We start from the raw sequence: 23090 nt of genomic DNA on the forward strand, positions 1-23090 counted from the left end.
CACATGAACAAACACATCTGTTTTCCCCTGGATCTTTTAAAATTACCTTTATTAAAGTTTTCAGCAAATAAAGTGACTGATGAGAAAGTAACAACAGCAACGGGGACCTTGAGACAAATGTGAAAAAGGCATTTCCTATTACGCTGACTTCAGTCAGCAGCTTCACTTGAAGATTCATGCTGCTACTCCAACCCCTTCATTCAGAGTCCTGGTTCTTAAGAGTGCTTAATTTGCACAAATGAGGGGTAGCAGAATGAGAAGCAGAGCTGTTCACTGTGTGAGTATACGTCATCAGCTCATAAGGTTTCTTGGGAAAAAGGTAGCACCTAGAAGAGGATCTAGCTGTGGGCATGAACTGAGAAGGGCTATTTAGCTACTCCTCTGGAAAGTAGAGTGTCTTGTGAATCAAATCTTTGACTGCAGAAACATCATCTCCAGCTATGAAAGAAAGAGAGAGATACATACTGATGAGAAGTACTGGACCCTTAGCAAGAATCCGTATGTGACTGGTTCTCCTATCAACATAATAACAATTAAAAAGGAATGTTGGAATTACCTCTTGTAATTCATATTCTGCCCTTCAGAAGTATGGCAGTGGTTTGTGGGAATCTCAGGCTGTATTCACAAGATTATCTTGCATCCAAGAGCTAGCTTTTTTGCAGCCAGCTGATCTAGAATTTATCTTGTGAACAAATTCAACCATTGATCTTTGCTGGACACCCAAATGCATGCTCAATCTATTCACAATATTGGTTCTATGATATGACAGCAAAAAATGGTCACTGTGTGCTCAGTAACAGTCTTGGCATCCATTTCTAAAAGCTTCATGGAAAATTGGTATTTCATAGATTGCTGCCCATGAAATCTGTGCACAGAGGCAACATTCTCTGAATAACCAGATGTTTGGAACAAAAAGCAGGGGAAAGCTATTTCTTCGTGCCCTGCTTCATCAATTCCTAGAGGCATCTGGCTCACTGATATCACAAAAAGACTGCTGAGCTCCCAGCAAGGCAATTATTGTGCTCCATTTATTTCAGTTGCAGAAAAATGTTTTTAAGTGTACAGACAACACCTGTCCTCAGTTTAGACGAAAGAGGCGTTCCTGTTTTCAGGGGACGAAACCTAGGAAGCCTTTTACAGAGTCAGACCAGTAATGTCTGCACTGACTGGCAGCAGCTCTCCAATGCTTCAGATAGTGGCCATTCCCAGTCCTACCTGGAGATGCCAGGGACTGAATTAGGGACATTCTGCATGCAAAGCATGTTCTACCACATTGCTATGGCTCTTCTCCTAATCCATGTCCATCTCTAGAACTTCTGAATCTGTACCTACACATAACACCCTGAGCCCAAGGCAGAATGGAGGATAGAGGAAGAGACATGTCTACAACGGATGAAGACAGGGACCAAAATTGGAATGAGGAAGCCTAATTAACCCTAATAGTCATTTGTCCCTGCCTTGGGTGAATAGTGGAATATAACCCATATGTAGATGGCTCAATATTCAACTAGGGAACTAATAATACATTCAGTCTGCTTTGTTAATTTAGCCCACTAACCTGGTTTTGAAAAATACTGAAATGTCTATAAACATCTGTAAACAGCAGGAGGGGGAGTTACTAATGCGTGTTTTAAATGCTTTGCATAAATATAATCATAGAATTTTGCAATTTTAGGGTACAATTCTAAATTTGCTACTTATGGTTCTTTTCCCTTTCTTTCATCTCTTTCTGTCCTATTTATTACACCATCTTCAAGTTATATAAGGCTTGGGACATACCCACACCCAGCTGGAGTAGGAGATCTTTGTATTCGGAGTTACTCTCTAGTATCTTCAGCAAACTGGTAGATTCCATTCTCTCCAACTGCACATCCCAATAGATGTAGATCTTTTGGTTGAAACTGACGTATACCAGGCAAGGGCTATTGCAGCCTCCTTTGCAGGCGTAGAGACCTAGAGAAGTGAAAGGAGCCATCAAAGGAGAGGGAACTCCAGAAGCGCATTAGTGAGATGAGGCACCACCCAGCTAAGATCCAGCACTCTCCAAACCTTAAGATCTCTCTTTACTGAGTCAAACAATTCCCCAAATTCTCATAAGGTTTGTGTAAGATGCAGTGAAGTGCATGTCCACATGCCTCTAAAAGCACTTCACAGATTTAAACCTCTACAATGCCTTAATGTGTTGATTTTCATTAAAGTTAATGATTTAGTTCAGATTTAGCACAATTTATTTTAAACCCTGCCACTGCACCACACTCCCTAATCAAGTCTTGAAGAGCAGAGAGCAAAATGCCTGTGTTTGATGTGTAGAGTGTTCATAAATTTATTTAGAAGTGTTTCATTATTTGATTATTCTCTTTGTGAGTTTTGTATCATTTTATTTGGTGTCAGTCTGGCTGAAAAATGCCTTGCCAGCAATCTATTCACCTTGGCTCTAGCTTCATAGTAGATCTGCTGGGGATATAGAAGAGCCTTCTGCATACTCTAGCAGATCTAATTTGGAGCATCACTTCTTAAATAATGAAATCCTCTCCATCCCAACTTCCTTTCTTGTAACATGAATCCATTGCTTTGGGCCCTACCCTCTGGAGCACAAGAAAACAAGCTTGCCCATTTTTCATGGGACAGCCCTTTAGATATTTGAAGATGGCTATTCCTATCTCCTCTCAGTCTCCTCTTTTCCAGGCTAAACACACCCAACTCCTTCAACCATTCCTCCTTAGGCTGGATCATCTTGGTTGCCTTCCTCTGCACATGTTCCAGCTTGTCAACATCCTTCTTAAATTGTGGTGCCCAGAATTGGACACAGTATTCCAGGTGTGGCCTGGCCAAGGCAGAATAGAGTGGGACCATTACCTCCCTTGATCTGGACACTATACTTCTGTTGATGCAGCCTAGAATAGCATAATATTTTTTTGCTGCTGTATCACATGGATGACTCTTCTTAAGCTTGTGGTCTACTAAGACCCCTAGATAAATTCCCTTCCTTTCATCTATAGCAGTCTTTCCCAACCTTAGGTCCTGAGACCTTGCTAGACTACAGTTTCTGTCATCCCTGACCCTTGGCCAGGCTAAATGGAGCAGTCTAACAACTACAAGAAGAAAAAGAGTACAAAGGGAAAAGCCTCACAGGACAAATTAGGATGCTCTGCCAGGCCTAATGGGCACATAGATGGAAGTTTGCATCCATCTAGCCCATAACTGTCTATTTTCACTGGCAGTAGCTCTCAAAGGTCATGGAAGGTGTCTTTTCAGTCCTCCTAACTCTGGAGATCCTTTTTAACAAGGAATACGAGAGGCTGAACTAGGGAGAGTGCTGCTGAGCTCCTGTAGTGGGCTCCCCATAGGTATCTGGTTGGCCACTGAGAGAAGCCAGTGCTGGACTAGATAGGCTTTTAATCTGATCCAAAAGAGCTCTTCTTATGTTCTTATGAAAGCTGGATGTCTACCTGACTGAATGTAGAAGAGTCCAGCAGAAAACTTTTCTCATGAACATACGAAGCTGCCTAATAGCGAGTCAGGCTATTGATTCATCTAGCCCAGGAATGTCTACTTTACCTTGCAGTGACTCCCCAAAGTCTTAGTGGTCTTTCCAAGTCCTATTACCTGAGACCCCTTCACTGGAGATGATAGGGAATGAAGCTTGGACCTTCTGTAGGAAAAAAGTGCTCTACCAATGAGGTAGGAACACTTTATCACATACGATAATCAGTTATTTCCCACGCCTGTGGATCTGCTGATAGGAAAGCAGCTCACCTGCACAGAAGGCACTCACATTTTCATCTACTTGGAACCTAGCCACAGTGCGGCCGTGGTCTATGATGTACGTCTGTCCATCCCAAGCGCAGGCAATCACCTCCTCATGGCCATTTCCCTAAGGGTTCAAAATTTTCTGATTAGCAGAAGTTCCCTGTGGTAGGTAGAAATCCCATCAACCTCTGTGAGCAATGCTCATACATGTTTTCAGCTTGCCCCAGCTTGTCACTAACATTAGATAAAGGAGGTTGATGCAACAAGACAAGAAACTAGCCTACTGAATATAGCCAGTCTAGATTCCTGGTTTTTTTATATTAGGCTTATATACCGCCCTTCATCATAAGATCTCAGGGTTGTTCATGAGATAAAAATAGATTCCCAAAGGATATAGTGGCCGCAAAACATTATGGGGAGTGGAAATAGAACAGTCAACTTTATAGCTCCCTGGGTCAACACCAGATATTCATGCAACCAGCTCTTTTGCTGGCTAAAGTTTACAGGAGCCCAAGGAATGGATTCAGAAGTACACTGTGTTGTTAACAGTGTTAAAACTAAGTAACTCAGCTTGTTCAGTGAGTGTATGAGTCATTCCTTGGAGCTTTATGAAGATGCTCTGAACTTTCTGAAGGGAAAGTGGTACGTAAGAGTCATAAACAAATGAATATAGAATCTCAGTTTAGACATTCGTCTTCTCATAAGCCATCAGAATAACAGAAATCTCTGTTTCCTGTAAGCGTTACTTGTTCAGACAAGTTCTCCAGGTACAAGTTGCTAAAATACCTCCTTTCAACCTTCCTTTGCACCATCTTGTTTAGCACAATACAACTGCCTCTGCTGCTCATTCACCTAATAACAATCTTGCTTCCCCACCCAATTACTGGGGCATCAGTTCCTTCTCCCCTGAATCTAGCAAGAAAAACGAAGTGGGAGCCAGAAAGGTGGCAGCTGAGTGGGTCCAATTTGCAACAAATCCCACCTCTGGGGTTAAAATTATGGAATCAGTGAAAATTTAAAAGGGCTTAGATCTAGACATGAGCACAGGGGCACAGGATAGCAAGTCAGAGAGGCCAAAACACCACAAGTCAAAACAAAACTGCCAAAGACACTTGAAGAGACTGTATACATGTGTTTAATGCTAGAAGCCTCTGAGCCAAGATGGGAGAACTGGGGTGCTTGGTCTTAGGGGACAGCATTGATATAGTGGGCTTGACACAAACCTGGTGGAACAAAGAGAACCAGTGGGACAGAGTTCTATCTCTGGATATAAACTTTATAGGAAGGACATAGAAGGACGTACCAGAGGTGATGTCACTCTGCATGTCAAAGAGGGCATTGAGTCCACAAGCTAGAAATCCCACAAGAGGCAGACCCCTCCACAGGTGTGATATTGGGCCCAAAAAATAATTTAGTACTGAGGACATTCTGTTGTTGCCCTGATCAAATTGCTCAAGGACATCTTGAGAGGAAGAATGAATGCAAGGATACATCCAAAATAGGAATTGTAGTAATGGATGACTTTCACTACTCTCACATAGACATATGAGTTTCAGTCATGAAAAAGAGGCACATTTATTAGATAACCTAAGTGATTGTGTCATAGAATCAACCAGAGGTGCAGCAACCCTGAACTTAAATCTTGAATGGTGCCCAGGAATCTGTGTGAGTTGTAGGTAATGTCAAACAAACTGGGATTAGTAAAGCAAAGGAAGTCAAATCACTACAAAATGTGCAAAATGATTCATGCAGTACAAAAAGATATTAATTTCATAGTACCACTCATGGGCCTCATCTAGTGGTGATGAAGAGGATGGACCAAGTCCCATATGAGGAAAAGTTGCAGCATTTGGGACTTTTTAGTTTAGAGAAAAGACAAGTAAGAGGTGACATGATAGAGGCTTATAAAATTATGAACAGCAGTAGATAAAGTAGATAAAGTTTTTCTCTCTCATCACACTAGAACCAGTGGACATATAATGAAGTTCAATACTGAAAGGTTTAGCATAAATAAAAGAAAGTACTTCTTCACACAGTTCATAGTTAAAGTATGAAACTCTCTCCCACAGGATGCAATGGCTTTAAAAAAGGATTAGACAAATCATGAAGAAGGTCTATCAATGGCTACTAGTCATGATGGAGGCAGTGCTCTGTCCCACAGTCAAAGGCAGCAGTGCTTTTGAATCCCAGTTGCTGGAAACCACAAGAGGGGAGAGTCCTCTTGTGCTCAGGTCCTGCTTGCAGGTGTCCCCCTGTGAGAACAGGGTGTTGGAGCAGAGGGGACATTGACCTGATCAAATAAGCTCTTCCTACATTGGCAGGGGTGGTGGCAATCTCTCCTCCAAAGGAGGTATGCCAATAGCGTGAACCTGGAGAATTTGTCTGACTTTGTACTACTAAAAGCAAATGACCTGGTTATTGCAGGCTAGAACAGAACTCACAGTAACATCCAGTTTTTCTAGAGCAAAAAGTTGGTGGTCAACCTGCACTGACCACAGTAGCTTGTCAGCTCCCTCCATCAGTTTCAGTGTCCCTACAGGGGAAAGAGAAAGTTAAACAGAGTTCTAAACTAGCATAAAATATAACCATTTTCTTCCATCCCTATGCTGTGCCACAGAGTTTATGTCAGAAACATTATTTTGGGTGCAGCAGATTCCCATTCCGATGTCTTTCATTATATTTGGCTTGACATGCACTTGATTTCATGTTTAGTACTCTGTGACTGGGGAAGCTTGTTTTGACTTCCTTTTCATAGACAGATTATTACTTAAGTTCAAGCTGTGGGTTGCTCCAGACATTATAAGTGACAGCAATGAGGAAGAGGCATTAAGATGGTTTGCCTTGGAGATCATTATGATTTACTTAAGTCTCAAATGGATGTTCTCCCCCCCATACGGCTGGTGGCCTTGTTGGGCCTCTGTCTCTCTCTGAAAAACCTGGGCACCCTCACCCAAAACGCAGAAATCATTCATCTATAAAGGCAAGGAAACAGTTGGGTAAAAGGCTAGAGCACAGGTTGTAGAAGACTTGTGATGCCTTCAACCAATCACAGGTGTTGAGCTCATGACAGAACACCTATTCTATACAAAGTGTACTTCTGCACAATGTCAGCCAGCTTTCCAAAGCGATGAGTGGCCTTTTATAATCTGGCCCAGGTGAGCCTTCAATAGATCACTGTGGCAAATCTGCAATACATTTTTCTGTTAAGACCACTCACATCCATTCTGATTTAGATACCACAACTATAGCAGTCTATGAGGGACAGGCCTTGGGTCTGCCTTCTTGTGATCTAACAACCTGTGGGGGTTGGTGAGCAGATCAGCTAATCATGAGAGAAAGAGAGGGTGGAATTTAAGTTGAAAGCTTACACTTAACAGTCTGATAGCGATGGGTAAGGGCTGTCTCAGAGAGGGGAGCCAGGGATTGTCTGTGGGTTAGACAAGGACCTAGGTTAAACTAGGGACTTTCTGTCTGAGCAATTAAGATAGTGGCTATCTGTTAGAGTGAACAGATTGTGAAGTGGCTGTCAGTCAGTTAGGGACTGCCTAGATAGATAAGGTGCAGTCTACCTGAGGGGAAGATCAGGAGGGGCTGAAGTGTTAAGATATTCATTAAGCATCGCTGTTGAGAATGCCTAAGCTACCACCTCTGTGAGTATAAAGAAATGAAGTTCCTCAGTTCCACAGTTGATTAGACCACAATATCTACCTACAGTTGCAACTGCAAGGCCAGCTACGCCTAGCCTGGTCTGAGCTCGATCAAGGGTCAATAATAACCTGTCCTGTAGCCAAGAAGAAAAATACCTGACTTAAGCATGCTTTGTCCATGCGCTTTCCAAGCCAATAGTGATGTAAGAGATCACACATTTCTGTGGTTTGTATGTTTGCTACAATTGTATAAAAGTTTTGTGCATCCTTTGCTTAGAAATAAATTTTTCTACTTTTCTATCCTTTGTCCCTCGTCATTGGCCGGGGGGGAGAGAGTTTTGGACTTTTGTTCCTATAACAACACCTGTCATGCCACCTGCTTTTGCCTCTGGCACCGAGATTACTGATGAAGCAATGCAGCTTTCAGGCTGAAAAAGGTTCCTCACCCCTGACCTAGAATGAGGCAATAATGCTACACAGGCATTGCCTTTTGTTTCCAGAGCGTTCTTCAGCTGCCTCAAGATTGTATCCACTCTCTTTCCTTCATCTTCAAGTAGGGTAACTGTGACATGTGAATGATGAAACAATTGAAGCAAATTGACTTCAAGCTTCCTTAGTAAAATAGCTGTTATTTCAAAGTAACAGTGAGCCAAGATGACAATTTTCAAAATGCACACAATAGAATCATTCTAAGTGGTATGGCATGTGCAAGACAGCTTTGACAAAATAAATTAAAACGCTAGATAGAAATTAAATGCTGTCTTCCAAACTGGGATGTTAAGTTTTTCAGTCTATATTCCTTCTAATATTCCTGGATGTGATGGTTGCACTAGAGCATGGGAAGGCAAACTAAGGCCCAGTCGCCTTCTAAATCTGGCCCACGGATGGTCTGGGAATCAGTGTGTTTTTACATGAGTAGAATGTGTCCTTTTATTTAAAATGCATCTCTGGGTTATTTGTGGGGCATAGGAATTCGTTCATTATTATTATTATTATTATTATTATTATTATTAAAATATAGTCTGGCCCCCCACAAGGTCTGAGGGACAGTGGACTGGCCTCCTGCTGAAAAGGTTTGCTGACCCCTGCACTAGAGGAAATATTTCTAAGGGCTCCTTCAGACAACCTATTTATCTGGCTTTCACTCTGATTTGCTTGCATGAAGCTTATATAGTGGTTAGACTATCTCCAGTCTTTATTGAACGTTCGTTACAATTTGTTTAAGGGGTGCTTGTACAACAATGAGAAATCATTCTGTTTTGTTTGTGGGATATTTACATGTCTTCTTGTTAATCATTTGTTTATTCCACACTTTCCAATGCATTTCTCCATCACTTTCCTGTTCTTTTTAACGAATATGTTGCATTAGGGCAACAGATCCCTTTAACCTACTTTAATTCTGTAAATTAAGATTTCTGGCATGTACCGGTACTTGAATCTCTCCTGCAAAATAGTGATAATCCGGAAGTACCTTAAGTAGTCTCCAGAATCAAAATGTTTTGAAACAGTTTCTGTTTGGGGGTTGATTGCTAATTTGCAGTTTCTTAACCATGAAAGCTATTTCATCTCAGGCCCCAAATCCTTTCTAGAGACTCCTTTCCAGGAAAGCAAGAGGGCTTACCATCCAAGGTGCAGAGTGCAAACAGACCTGAGCCAGCGTGCTTCTTGGAAGTCCCTGCAAAGAAAGAACCCAAGTTGGGAAAGCAGCAGAGCCAAACCTTTGAGTGCAACATTTTGTTTCTATTACTGCCTCTCTAAGTGTTTTCATCCGTCAAAATTACAAAGCAGAAAACGTATGATAGAACTCTTGTATTTTTACTGAGTCGAAAGCCTGGAAAATCCCCCCCCCCATCTCTGAGGAAACAGGAGCCTCTTTCTACCCACCCTTATGCAAACTAATGGAGGAAGGTGCTCCATTAGTTGTTTAGATTGAATAAAAGATGTGGTGGAAGCAAAATACTGTAAGTGAAGTGCTCTGAACATTCCAAGAGTTCTATGTAAATTTTAAGTCATCCTCACTACAATCCGTTTTCACCCTGTGACATGCTGACTTCGCTGGGCCAAAGTTGAGAGGAAGAGGAGGAGTGCTAGTCACAGGAGGAATGAGGCTGCAACTGTGCAGGGGTTAGAATGAGAATCCAGTAGAACAAAAGTATGTCTGTGTGAGGGCAGGTTTGGAAAGCAGCTGCACAGAAAACTTCTAGGTGAGCATCCTGCCATAGGTGCAAAGATGGAACCTACTAGACCATGCAGCCTTGAACTCTTCTCCACACAAATCCACTCTATTTCCTCATTTTTACTAAGGCCAGAATTTCTTCCACTTACCTCTGCCAATGCTGCCAATGAGGTGAGTGGAAACATTCTTGTTGTGAATTCTACCTGATGTCTGATGGAGAATGACATCCCGAACTGGGGCTTCCCTAGAAGAAAGCAAAGCCTGAAGGGATATCTGGTTGTGATAGCAGTAACATCTTGGAGCCTCATACTCTTAACTAGATTTGATGTTGTTAAGTGACTCTTGTCAAAATGTGGGTCTCCTGCATATCTGTAAAAGGGTAGTTGGGTAAACAGAAATAACATTTAAACTGGATGAGTGGCAAGTCTTAGTAGAGACACAGAATTCTTTCCCTGGGTTATAGGTATGATAACCTTCTTTCTACCAAATCCCCAAAATATAAGTGTTAGGTTAGCAAACTTTTCTGTTGATGTTCATCTATCATTGAGCTTTGAAAAAGGATTGAGAATAAGCAGCTCTAAGCTGCCCTCTACTTCTTCACTGCATCAGCAGGCGAAGACCCCTAAAACATTATGCCACCTGTTCTGATGCTTATATCTTTGTAAACCTAAGGTACTAATGGAGCTTGTGGATGTAATCTCAAAGTCTCTGTCTATAATCTCTGAGAATTCTTGGAGAACTGGTGGCGTCCCTGCAGACTGGAAGCAGGCAAATGTTGTCCCCTTCTTTAAAAAGGGGGGGGGGAGACCCAGATAACTACCAACCAGTCAGCCTGACATTGAGACCAGGAAAGGTCCTAGAACAGATAATTAAACAGTCAGTCTGTGAGCACTTAGAAAAGGATGCTGTGATTACTAAGACCCAGCATGGGTTTCTCAAAAACAAGTTATGTCAGATGAATCTCCTTTCTTATCTTTTTTTGATAGAGTTACAAGCTTGGTGGATCTGAAGAATGCTGTGGATTTAGAGTATCTTGATTTCAGTAAGGCTTTTGACAAAGTCCCCCATGATCTTCTTGCGAAGAAGCTGGTAAAATGTGGTTAGACGAAGTAACTGTTAGGTGGATTTGTAGCTAGTTGACTGACCAAACCCAACGAGTGCTCACAAATGGTTCCTCATCATCCTGGAATGAAAGGAAATTGTTACAGTGGTACCTCAGGTTAAGTTCTTAATTTGTTCCGGAGGTCCGTTCTTAACCTGAAACTGTTCTTAACCTGAAGCACCACTTTAACTAATGGAGCCTCCTGCTGCCGCCACCGCATGATTTCTGTTCTCATCCTGAAGCAAAGTTCTTAACCTGAGGTGCTATTTCTAGGTTAGCAGAGTCTGTAACTTGAAGCGTATGTAACCTGAAGCGTATGTAACCCGAGGTACCACTGTATTGTGAATTTCTATTCCCAGTCTCCTGGAGGACAGCCTCAACACTGGGATGCCTCCTCTCCTCTGACTGGACAGGCAGGGTCACATGTAGATCCTTGTTAGGAGAATTGTCATCTTCCTCTCTCCAGACTGGCTGGCCAAGCAGGAATAAAACACCTCCCCGTTCATTGCCATTGCCACAGAAATGCTCCTTCTGGAATCCCACGCTGCCTGGTGTTTCCTGCGAAGATTCACTTGTAACCTCGTGGCTCCATGGAATGAAGATGGACATGAATAATGTTGGAGGCACAGTACCTCGCTCCCTGGGTAACCTCACCTCCCGGTATTCTATAAGGAGATATGGTCCTATGTATGTCTCTCCTAGCGTGGTGGGTGCTGTCAGTAACTATGCCAGTAATTATGGCCAAGTGATGTCTGTTTGGGCCTAACGTTGCCTGCTATTTTGCTCCTTCCGCTTCCAAAATTTTTGCACCCGGGTCCCATGCTTAACTTTAAAACACAGCAATATGGAAAGTTTCTCTAGTTTGGCAAACACTCGTAAAAAGTGAAACAGGGGAATCCCCACAAGTAGATTTTTCTATCAAACTTCTAACTGACTGAATAATACATAGCCATATAGTCATGATTTTGATGGCAAAAAAAATCTTCAGGCTTTGTAACAGAACACTAAATAAACCCAAAGGAGGCATTCAGCTAAACAGTTCTGTTAGTTCAAGCATTATTATTTTTCTGCGCTACACAACTTCCCACCCGCTCCTCTCCCTGCATGCCTTCCCCGATCTTTTCCAGAAAGTTGGGGGGGGGGGAATCCAGAACATAACTGAGGGGAAATGTGGGGAGAGCAGGGGAGAGGAAGTTTCCCTGTGCGGTCCAAAGTCCATTAGCAAAACTGTTTAGTTGGATACTGCTCCAAGCCATTTTAATCATGAAGCTGTTCCTGCAGCTCCATAATATAAATAGGGATGGTCAGACTGTCTTGCTCTGTCCCATTGGATTCCAGTAGTCTCACCTGCTAGCTGCTGAACTGTCTATCCTCTCTGTCGGAGACTGCTGCTCTGCTTTCCAAGTACACAGTAAGACTGCATAACCACACCCAGGCTGGGACACCATCATCTCAGGAGAACAGTCTGAGCCTGGATTTACAGATAGGCTATCCACCTATTTTAGCCAAGAGAGAGAAAATGGAACCCAAGTAACTGGTTCAACCACCACTTGCCTTTGCTGAATGAGCTGACTACCATGCATTTAAACATGTCACTGTCTCCCCTATTCCCAAAAAAGCCACCCCATAACCCATCTTTCTTCTCCAAGTACCACCCCTTTCCCTTCTTGCTACCTTTCAGCTCCCAACTCCTGCAGCATGCTGCTCACCAGCGGCGTAGCGTGGGTTGTCAGCACCCGGGGCAAGGCAAGTAATTTGCGCCCCCTAACCCAGGGCAAGGCAAGTAATTTATGCCCCCTAACCCAGGGCAAGGCAAGTAATTTGCGCCCCCTAACCCAGGGCAAGGCAAGTAATGTGTGCCCCTAACCCCTAACCTGACGCCGCTGCCAGCTTCTTCTTGCTGCTGCCTGGGCTGCTGCCATGGGGCTCTGCTACAGCCTGCGCCCGAGGCTCTTCGGCGACTCCAGAGGCGGCGAGCGCGCCCCCCCAGATGTTGCGCCCGGTGTGGCTAGCCCCCCCTGCACCCCCCATGCTACGCCACTGCTGCTCACAGCTGCTCTCTCAGCCCTCTCTCCTCCAGTCCTGTCCAGTCTGGTTTCTACTCCCTCCACAGCACTGGACCAAGGAGGTAATGAATGCTTTTCTAAAAGGATGGTCCCAAGGTGTCTGAAAGAGGCAGGAGCCCATTCCTTAAGAAACCCTCATTAGATCCTAAAGACTTGAACTACAGGCCGATGGTAAATGGCCCCTTCCTGGGCAAAGGCACTCTTGGATGAAACTGATTTTCAGAAACCTACCTGTCCCTCCAGCAACCACTTTTTGAGTAGCACCAACTGTCCTGTGATATTCTCTGAACTCTCAGATGTGTCTTCCCAGCGAAAGGCTCGCACCACACGGTCTGTATATCCCACCACCAATTCACTCTTTCCATCTCCATCTGCAGAAAGCAAAATACAGCTTAAGGCTTGTGTGTTGGCAGAATGCCGCAATGTGCAGATGTGGATAAGATGGGTGGGGTGGGGTGGAGAGAGGCTGAGAAAATAAAAAGTGGGAGTGGGAAATGAGATCCTGCTGTTTTCCCCTTTGGTACCTTTTAATGGGTAGACACCAACAACTCACCAGTAGGTGGATAGCTCTCACTCAGCTGCTGAATACCAACCACTTTCATGAAATCTGCTCCTTAAATCTTACAGGCCTAAACCATAGCATCTTAGCTATCTATGATTTACTCATAAATGAGCTGAATGACAGTTTAAAACACTGGGGAGCCACAGTCTAACTTTTCTACTTTTAAGGGATGGTTTGAATGTGAGTGCAACACTGGGGGGGGGGGGAGCAGCCCTCACTGCCAAGTTCAACTAAAAATAAAATATATTTCCTTAAAAACCCCTAGTACAAGTGCTTAATTTGCATTATTAATACTGCTGGCTGAGATTTGGTCTTATGTTTGTTCTTTCTCTGTCTCAAGCTGCAGAAGAACACTCACGGCTTCAGAAAGACAGAGAAGTTCTTTGGGTTTTTTTCTTCTTCTGCTTCCTCATTGGCTTGTGTCACTTTTCCCACCCACTCACACTGAATTTCCTATGCTCTATGAAGCCCTTGTACTGCATGTTGCCATTGCTCACCAATGTCACTAATCAGCATAACTTTGGTGTTGGCAGGAATGTGCTGCTTGAACCCAAGCTTCTGGTCTTCTGCTGTTGGGAGTTCATGGTGGCCTGAGGCATCAAGGTGCTTGGTGGACGGAGTGAGATCAAAGAGATGAAACCACCCTTCAGCACTCACAGCAACAACCACATTCTGACAGAGAAATGTATGGATAAATAAGAGGTGGTAAGAAAGAGAGGGTAGCATGAGCAATGAGGCAACTGACACTCATAACGATAAGCTCCATGCATTAAAAAAGTATTGGGCAACCCCATAGGCAGTGACGGAGAACAAATTTATTAATGCTTTTTAATGACACCCCATAACTGGAGTTCTCTGGACTGCTTACAATAAAAATGTTAAAATACAATAAAAAAATAAAAAGGCAACAGCAAATTAGGCGGCAGAGAAACAGCAAGACCTAATTGTGGACAGGCTTTAAGGTTCAACCTTCCAGGTAACAGTGCTTATTTATGTATTCATTCATAGGCATTAACATACCACTTAATATTTTAAGGATCTCCAAGAAGTGTACAGTCTAAAAATAACAAAAACACAACCTAGAACCAGTAAAACGGCAATATAAAGACACAAAATGAAAACATATAAAACAGTCATTATTAAAGCGGAAAATATTTATTGCATATTTACCATATGCAATTCCCTTCCAATTTTATCAGTGACACAGCATGTATAGAATTTAGTAGTCTCTTGTTTCATAAATCATTTATAATCTGCCCTTAAAAGCACAGGGCTGCTCATCCTGCTCCAACACGCTCAGTCATCCAAAGCTCTCCTGCTCCCGCACCACAACCACAACCTTTCTTCCTTATGCCTCAAACTGCCTCACCTCTCACTTCCTCCAAGTTCCCCCTCTAACTCCACCACTGGAACACCTTCCTCATCCCCATTCCCTACTGCAATTAATTTAACTGACATAATTGCCTTTTCCCCTTTTTCTACCCTGCCTACATTTCTCCCCGCTTTCTGGGCCAACTCCTTTGTGTCTATTTTCTAAATTATAAGACCCTCAAGAAAGGCACTCATCTTCTAAAGTGCCTTGTTATTTATATAATGCCGTATCTGCTGTGGCTGCTCCCAGACCTTGGAACTCCCTCCCTAGAGAAGTTAATTGACTCCCTCCTTGTTGGCCTTCAACCGAAGGCCAACTGAAGACCTTCTTATTCCAACAGCCTTCTGAGAACTGTTGTGAGTAGCTGGATGTTGGAAGGAGCTAATCCCTTTCATGAGAATAAATCACCTTTTGGGTGAGGTAATCATAGATGCAAGGTCAAATGAGCCAGTTGCTGTAGTAACGGCTCAGAGCCCTGACTTTATCTGTGACTGATGTATGTCATCTAGTTGTACTGTTCAGTCTGTCTTGTTTAGTGGGTGTGGGTTAGAGCAACAGTGATATTCTATATCTGTATGTATCAGTAAATATCTGTATCTGAAAAGCCTCCAACTTTTCCATGTATAGCTTTGTCCAGAGCTATTTGCTGAACATATTACCGTATTTTTCGCTCTATAGAACGCACCGAGCCATAGGACACACCTTTTTTTAGAGGGGGAGAACAAGAAAAAAAAAATCTCCCCCTCTCTGCTCAGTGCCCTTTCAGCAAAGCGGCAGGAGAAAGGGAGCCCCTTCCATTTCTCCTCCTGCTTGGCTGAAGGGGCACTGCGCAGCACTCCCTCTCTGCTGAAGCCAGGAGAGTCTGGCTATCCCTGAAGCCTGTGGAGCACAGCACGAGTTCCCGCTGTGCTCCGCAGGCTTCGGGTTCCTTTTGCTGAAGCCAAGAGAGCAAGACTCTCCTGGCTTCAGCGAAAGGAACCCGAAGCCTGCGGAGTGCGAAGGGAGAGCTCCCTCAGCGCTTTGCTATTGCTGAAGCCAAGGAGCCTGCATTCACTCCATAGGACGCACACACATTTCCCTTTCATTTTTGGAGGAGAAAGAGTGCGGCCTATAGAGCGAAAAATACGGTACTTCTACAATAGTAAAAGATTTGAACCTTACTCTGTTTTTGTGTGGTGACTGGTACTGTGAACACTTCCACTGTGCGTGTATCTTATATCAAATTCCCAACAGAACTGATTGTTTTTAATGAAGAGGTTGTTGCTGCGCTGTTCTTATTGTAATTATGTTTTTAACAAATCTCATGGCTGTGTGTGTGTGTGTGTGTGTGTGTGTGTGTTTAATGGTTGGGATTTTTCTTTGCTTATAGCTGTTCTTATTTTCTGTAAGTCACCTTGAGTCCCTGTCAGGGAAAAAGGTGGGCTATAAATTAATTATCATCAATATGCAACCCTTATTTCAGTCTCATTCTAAGGTTCAGCATTGTTACGGGGAAGTAATTCCCAATACTGTATTTCTATGGAAATGTACATAAGATTTCAGTGTTTATTCCCAACATTTTCACAACAGTATGAAATATATCACTTTTCTTGCCATTTGACAGAGGCCGACTTGTTCAATGTTTGAGCCTAGTGTTGAGGAATTCATTATCCTTCTTCTCTCCGAGAATTTCAGGAAGAGTTTGAGGTTATTTAGTAGCATATCAGCAAAGAAATAGCACATAAATACAAGCTGTGAATATTTTTTTACCTTTCCTTTATTACATACATCCCCAACACCAACACAAGTAAGCTGGAAGAAAGACAGAAAGAATTTTTTAAAAATAAGTATAACACTTTTCAGTTTAAAAATCCTTAACTAACAAGAAGGGAAAGGTGGTAAGGACAGATAATAAATGCAAATAAATAAAACTATAAGCACTAAATCCTAATGGAGCTCAAGGACAAGCTGCCTTACTCTCTGCCATTTTTACCTGGAAATCCTCTTTGAGACAGTCAGTCAATCAGCTACAAATCCACCTAATGGTAACATTGTCTAACCAGCATTTCTCTGCAAGAATATCAAGGGGGACTTTGTCAAAAACCTTCCTAAACTCAAGTTAGTGATGGTCTGAAGGTACATCAAAATGGAGACAGGCTGGAGTTTGCTAAGTCGCTATCAGATCCAGTAACAAAACAATTAAATGGCATCTATCAAGATTGAAACTTGAACTGAGAAACCTGTTTTTACACCAATATGAATGCTCAAGAGATGGCCTTAGAGGAGTCACTTTCCATACTCAACTTAACCCCTTCAGACCTATGGCTACTGATGGTGGATAAATATGCTGATAAATCACTTGCTACCTTCCAATGAATTGTTCTCAGCCCATCACCTAATCTAATCATTCAAGCCCCAATCTGATGTCTTTCAATGGACTCTGGAGGCTTCAGTTTGGCACTCCAAGTTTCCTGCTCTACAGGGCAGATGAGAGGGAAAGGCAGCAAATGATGGATTAATAAAAAATACTTGGAAAGGTAGTGAATGAGAGGGGAAGTCCAAATTCCTGGGATGACTCTTCTAGAAAGAGGTCCCCAGTTGTTCTACAGGTGGTCATTCATAACTGGGCAGTGAAGAAACCCAATGGAATAATGACAACAGAATCTGAACGGCAAGCAGGAATTCAAACCATTTTAGGAGCTTCCCTAGATTTAGGAGATGGTTTACGGTGTAAATACCTGTCTAATTATGAGCAGAGAGGCAGCATCAATGCCTATGCCTACTCTGGAAATATGTTTCGAACTATTATTTTCCAGAGTTGAGCCCTGCTTTTACCTTGAATAAGTGTCAACTAAGAGACTGACTGTTCTGAATAGGATCCGGAAGGGATCTAACACTAATTAGAAACACCAAATGTTTCCCTTAGTATCCACTCTTGAGAACAAAGCATTTTGGGACTAGTTATGTGACCAAACTCTCACCAGTTTCCTTAAAAAATGCTATTTTTGGGCTGTGTCTCCAAGTCATGCCCACCATATGCAGTCAGTCATTGTATCTGTGGTCAATTTCAGGCGGGAGACATCACACATTATCTGTTAGCCTGCCCCTTATATAGAAATCCAAGCGATGACTTTCTGAAACCTTTATTCACACAACCTTGGCAGAAATTGTTTGGTTTCTTTTGAGTGACGATAATAGCTTTGTAACATGCCCTATGAACTAGCGAGGGGGGGGGACCAGGAAAAAGGAGTTAGAAAAAATCGCTATAAACTGTTGTGGTAATTCAGAACTTTAATCTGAAAAAAAGCTGGATTTGAGTTTGTTGGTGTCTGTGGACTGCCTCAAGTGTGGTGGACTCTCTTTCATTAGAGGATTTTAAACAGGTTAGATGACCATCTGCAAGGGATTGTTTAGCTATGATTCCTGAATTGCAGGAGGCTGGGCTAGATGACCCTTAGGGTCCCTTGAAACTCTCAAAAATTCTTTGATTCTATCTATCAGCCTATGTATGGCTTCTACTTAGAAACTGCACAAAGGTCACCAGAGGTAGAAGAATTCAGAGGACTACAAACTTCAATTTCCACTTACCATTCCTTGACATAAGCGCACATTCCAAGGCTTGCTTTCATCGCTCTTGTATATGAATAGTTTTCCACTAGTGTCTCCCACCACTAGCTCATTTAGCTGGAAAGAAAAAGAACTGATATTAACAAGAAGGCGTTTCCCTCCTTTGGTTTTTAATATAGTTTTATTGCATTTTATAACATAAACAAGAACAATGATGCTGAAATAGGTGATGAACCCTTTCCCTGCAAGCCAATTTTGTGATCAAAATGATCTCCATAGGATGACCCCACTTCATGACCACTTTCTAATAAATGGCAGAAGCAGAAACTAGGGGCCAGTATTCCTAAGCCTGGTCTGTCTGAGGTTTTCTGAAACTGTCTACCCTGGTGGGGCCACCAGCAAAGGGCAACAGCAAAGAGAATGGTCCCTTTAGGGGTGGCACTTTGGGGGTGGAATGAGGGTGTGGACCAGCCCTCTTGTACTCAAATTGTAGTTTTAAAGGAATGGGTTTTAACTTGGGTGCAGGTTATTTATTGGTGGAAGTGTTTTAAATTGTTTTTTTAGTGTTATATATTCATTTGTATATTATATTTTTGTTTGTATTTACTTATTTTAATACGGCTGGTTAATATTCTGCAGCCTTTTAAATGTGTTTGTGGAAGGGTATTTTTTTTTTTTTTTAACTATTTACTGGTGGTTTCACCTTGTATTTTTATCCTGTGGACCGCCCTAAGATCTTGTGATGAAGGGTAGTATATAAATCTAATTAATTATACAGTAGTAATAATAAGTACTCTCCTCAAGACTATTCTCATGCTGCCAGTTGCAGGCACTGAGTTTATGTAAGTCCTGCAGCACAACTAATCTGCTGTTAGCACTGCAGGCTGAAGGAAGCCTGAGGGAGGATACCTTAGGTTTTACAAGAAAACTCAAAGCATTGGCATCCCTCAAACTCCGGGACAAGCCGCTCTGAGGGGCTGCTTACTTTCTTTTTTGAAAATACTTTTTTATTCGTTTCCCAACGTTTACCCAATATTACCACATTTTTTGCCAATTGTAGATACCACTTAATAGCAAAATAATTCCAAATTTATACAATGTAATCAAAGTGGTTTCCCGCGCTTCTTGATCATTGTTTGTTGTCCAGTTCTTACATTGCTGCGGTTCTCATATATATATATATACATATACAGTGGTGCCTCGCAAGATGAAAAACCCGCTAGACGAAAGAGTTTTCCGTTTTTCGAGGCGCTTCGCAAGATGAATTTCCCTATGGGCTTGCTTCGCAAGATGTTTTCGTCTTTTCCCTTCTCCCCCCCCTTTTCTAAGCCGCTAAGCCGCTAATAGGGGTGCTTCGCAAGACGAAAAAACCGCAAGACGAAGAGACTCGCGGAACGAATTATTTTCGTCTTGCGAGGCACCACTGTGTATATATATATATATATATATATGTGTGTGTGTGTGTGTGTGTGTGTGTGTATGTATATGTATATATATATAAGTGCGTGTGTGTATGTATATATACATATATACATATATACATACATATATATATATATATATATACACACACACACTTCTAATTACAAATTCAGTTGGCACATTAATCATTCGGATAGCAGCTGCGTTTGGGGCGACTCCTATTCGTGTCAGTAATACCTCATCTAACTTTCCACAGGATTTCAGGTGAGGCGCTCTTATTATTTCCCCTTTCTCTGCGTGTCAGTCTGAACCCGTCCCATTACGAAGCCCTCGGCCCGTTCGGGAGGCTCCTCGGCGCGGCTCCTCCGCTCCCTCCCAATCCCGCTCTCGCCCCATGTCAGTCACTCTGCTGAGAGGACTGGAGCTGGCGGGGCTCCCGGCTGAGGAGGGGCGGCGGCGGCGGCGGCGGCGGCGGCGCTTGGGCCTGCCCGGCGCGCGCTCCTACCGCGTCGTTGTCGGCGTCGCCCAGGCACACGGCGCGCGGGAAGAGGCTCCCGCCGAACTCCAGCGTCACCCGCCGCACGTAGCTGACCGACCTCATGGCGCGCGCGCCCCGCACCACAGAGGCCCGAGGCCTTTTGGCCAGAGCGGAGGCGTGGGTGGTGGGGGCAGCCGCTCTAGGACGCGGTGGACAAGCGAGAGCGCAGTAAGGGAGCGCCGTTCGCGGAGGGAACGCGCGTAGAGATACGGCGATGCAAGAGTCGCCCAACTCATGCGTGAAGGCAGAGCTTCCTGGTTCCTTCCGCCATTTTTGTGCCTCGCAAAATGTGCCTTGATGCTGCAAATTATAATGCCCTGTGGACTGTCCTTCTGAAAATGGGCTGCACAGATAAATTTGTGAACATCATTCGGCTCCTCCATGATAATATGACAGCAACAATCGCAGATTACAATGGCTCTCAAAGTGAACCATTCACAGTGGGATCACATGTTAAACAGGGTTGTGTTATTGCCCCAACTCTATTCATTATTTTCATTGCCATGACTTTGTTGAAGGGAAACTCACTACTGGGGTAGAAATCATCTACAGTGGTACCTCGGGTTACATACGCTTCAGTGGTACCTCGGGTTACATATGCTTCAGGTTCCTGACTCCGCTAACCCAGAAATAGGACCTCGGGTTAAGAACTTTGCTTCAGGATGAGAACGGAAATCATGCTCTGGCGGCTTGGCAGCAGCAGGATGCCTCATTAGCTAAAATGGTGCTTCAGGTTAAGAACAGTTTCAGGTTAAGAACGGACTTTCGTAATGAATTGAGTACTTAACCCGAGGTACCACTGTATCGAACAGATGGAAAGGAAGCTCTTCAATCTGAGCAGGCTGAAAGCAAAGAGTAAGGTAACTTCCGTCATAGAGCTTCAGTATGCTGATGACAACTTAGTGTGTGCACGCTCAGAGGATGACCTCCAAACCATCCTAAATATCTTCACAGAACCTTACAAAAAGATTGGCCTGTCGCTCAACATCCAAAAAACCAAAGTGCTGCACCAGCAAGTACAAAATAACCCCTCTGCAGCACCACAAATTCAACTCAATGGTGTAACATTGGAAAATGTCCATCATTTCTCCTACCTAGGCAGTTATTTTTCCACAAGGGTCAACATTGATGCTGAAATCCAGCATCGCCTGAGCTCTGCAAGTGCGGCTTTCTCCCAATTGAAGTGCAGAGTGTTTGAGGACCGGGACATACACAGGGAAACCAAAATGCTTGTTTACAAAGCTATTGTACTACCAACTTTACTGTATGCTTGTGAAACATGGACCACTTATTAATGCCATCTCCAACTCCTCGAAAGGTTCCGTCAACGGTGTCTCCAAAATATTTTACACATCACTTGGGAAGACTGGCAAATTAATACCAGTGTACTGGAAGAAGCAAAGACCACCAGTGTTGAAGCAATGATTCTTCAACATCAACTTTGTTGAACTGGTCATGTTCTGCGGGTGCCTGATTATCGCTATTCTGAACTTAAAAATGGAAAGCATAATGCTGGTGGTCAACAAAAGAGGTTTAAAGATTGTCTCAAGGCAAATCTAAAAAAATCTAGTATAAACACTGGCCTGTGAGCGCTCCAGTTGGAGAACAGCCTTTACCAAAGGTGCTGTGGACTTTCAAGACGCTCGAACTCAGGACGAAAGGGAGAAACATGCTCAGAGGAAGGCACGTTTGGCAAACCCTCACCGTGATCAACTCCTGCCCGGAAACCTACGTCCCCACTGTGGAAGGATGTGTGGATCCAGAATTAGCCTCCAGTCACTTATGGACTCACTGTTAAAACCGTGTTCATGGAAGACAACCTTACTTGGCTACGAGGGATCGCCAAAGAAGGGTGCATCTGTGACTGGGACTTATAAAGCTAGGACTTAAAACATAAGAGTTCAGATATCCTACCCCTTCTTCTATCTAAATTTCAATCTGAGTTTGAAATTTAAAAATAAAATTTGAAAAAACACCACCACAATATAAGCTTTATTGTAGGAGAATGATAGACAGGGGTTGCCCCCTCCACCTTGGCATATGGGTGGGTGGGGAATCAGGAGCCGGTCAGAGGTTGTTGGACTGCAACTCATCCCCCTTTGGCGATGCTGTCTGGGGAGTTTGAGCCCCACAACATATGGTGGACCACATGCGGTGCCCTAATAGACTGTGGCTTCAGCTGAACCCAGGATGTGGCTGCAAGGAGGCAGCAGCCTGGTGGGCTCAGGCCAGAGGCATCTGCTTTCTTCAGTCAGATGAGCAGTATGGTTAGGGACCAGCCTTTTAAGGGGCAGATGTGGGGTGAGCACTGCTTTTCTTGTTGTTCAGTCATGAGGAGGGGTCTGGGCAATGAGTTATGCTGGGATGCTACCCAGCAGGGCTAGCCTAACAGGCAGAAAGGCCTTTGGCCCTAAATTTGAGCCAGGCACCCCTTACACATAAAAAATAAGCAGCCCTTGGTGCCTGGTGATGACAACTGGGTGTTGGAGCTGGGTGCATTCACAAATGCTCCACGTATGATACCTGTCTGCAACTCTGGCTGGTGCTAAGGGAGTTGTTCTGTAGAGCTTGTAATATGGGGTTGAGTTCCAGGAGCCTCCTATCTATTGTTCCTGACATTTGGTGGGGGGGGGGGGAGTTAAGTGGTGGCGTATGTCCCTCTTCCTCCTGGTGGCACTTGAATTCCCATCTGCTGTTTCTCCCGTGCATGCTAAATGCTTGGGTTCAATAAATGTTAAGATTTAATTTGAGCTTATTGTGTTAAAACAGGATGGCAGACCCGTTTGCCTGAAAATGTGTGCTAGGCTCATGTGTATTAGGCCAGACCTAATACACATGGGGAACAAGTGAGACATAATCTTCTTCAGATGTTGCTCCTACAACAAAGATGAAAAAGGAGCTAGTATAAA

At 43.4% G+C, this 23090-nt stretch overlaps 1 protein-coding gene across 3 annotated transcripts; it reads right to left on the reverse strand.

The window, feature by feature from the left end:
* Window positions 1-32: 32 nt before the first annotated feature.
* Window positions 33-20331, reverse strand: ITFG2 (integrin alpha FG-GAP repeat containing 2). Of its 3 annotated transcripts, none has more exons than XR_014160232.1 (12): window positions 20149-20331; window positions 18243-18338; window positions 16425-16466; window positions 13801-13975; window positions 12973-13112; window positions 12023-12171; window positions 9723-9817; window positions 9019-9072; window positions 6192-6283; window positions 3776-3874; window positions 1780-1953; window positions 33-438 (listed from the first exon to the last, which is right to left on the reverse strand). XR_014160232.1 is itself a non-coding variant. In XM_081876389.1 (12 exons), exons 1-12 carry the CDS (start codon window positions 20242-20244, stop codon window positions 374-376), a joined length of 1296 nt encoding a protein of 431 aa, XP_081732515.1. In that variant the 5' UTR covers window positions 20245-20329; the 3' UTR covers window positions 33-373. The 3 variants fall into 3 exon arrangements, 2 of the variants coding, with proteins under 2 accessions (XP_081732515.1, XP_081732516.1); XM_081876389.1 differs by having other exon boundaries at window positions 3757-3874; window positions 20149-20329; XM_081876390.1 differs by lacking the exon at window positions 20149-20331 and adding an exon at window positions 19881-20029 and having other exon boundaries at window positions 3757-3874.
* Between the last annotated feature and the right edge of the window lie 2759 nt (window positions 20332-23090).

The sequence above is a fragment of the Podarcis erhardii genome (genome assembly GCF_964252035.2).
Source record: "Podarcis erhardii genome assembly, chromosome: 9".
Taxonomy (NCBI): Eukaryota; Metazoa; Chordata; class Lepidosauria; order Squamata; family Lacertidae; genus Podarcis; species Podarcis erhardii.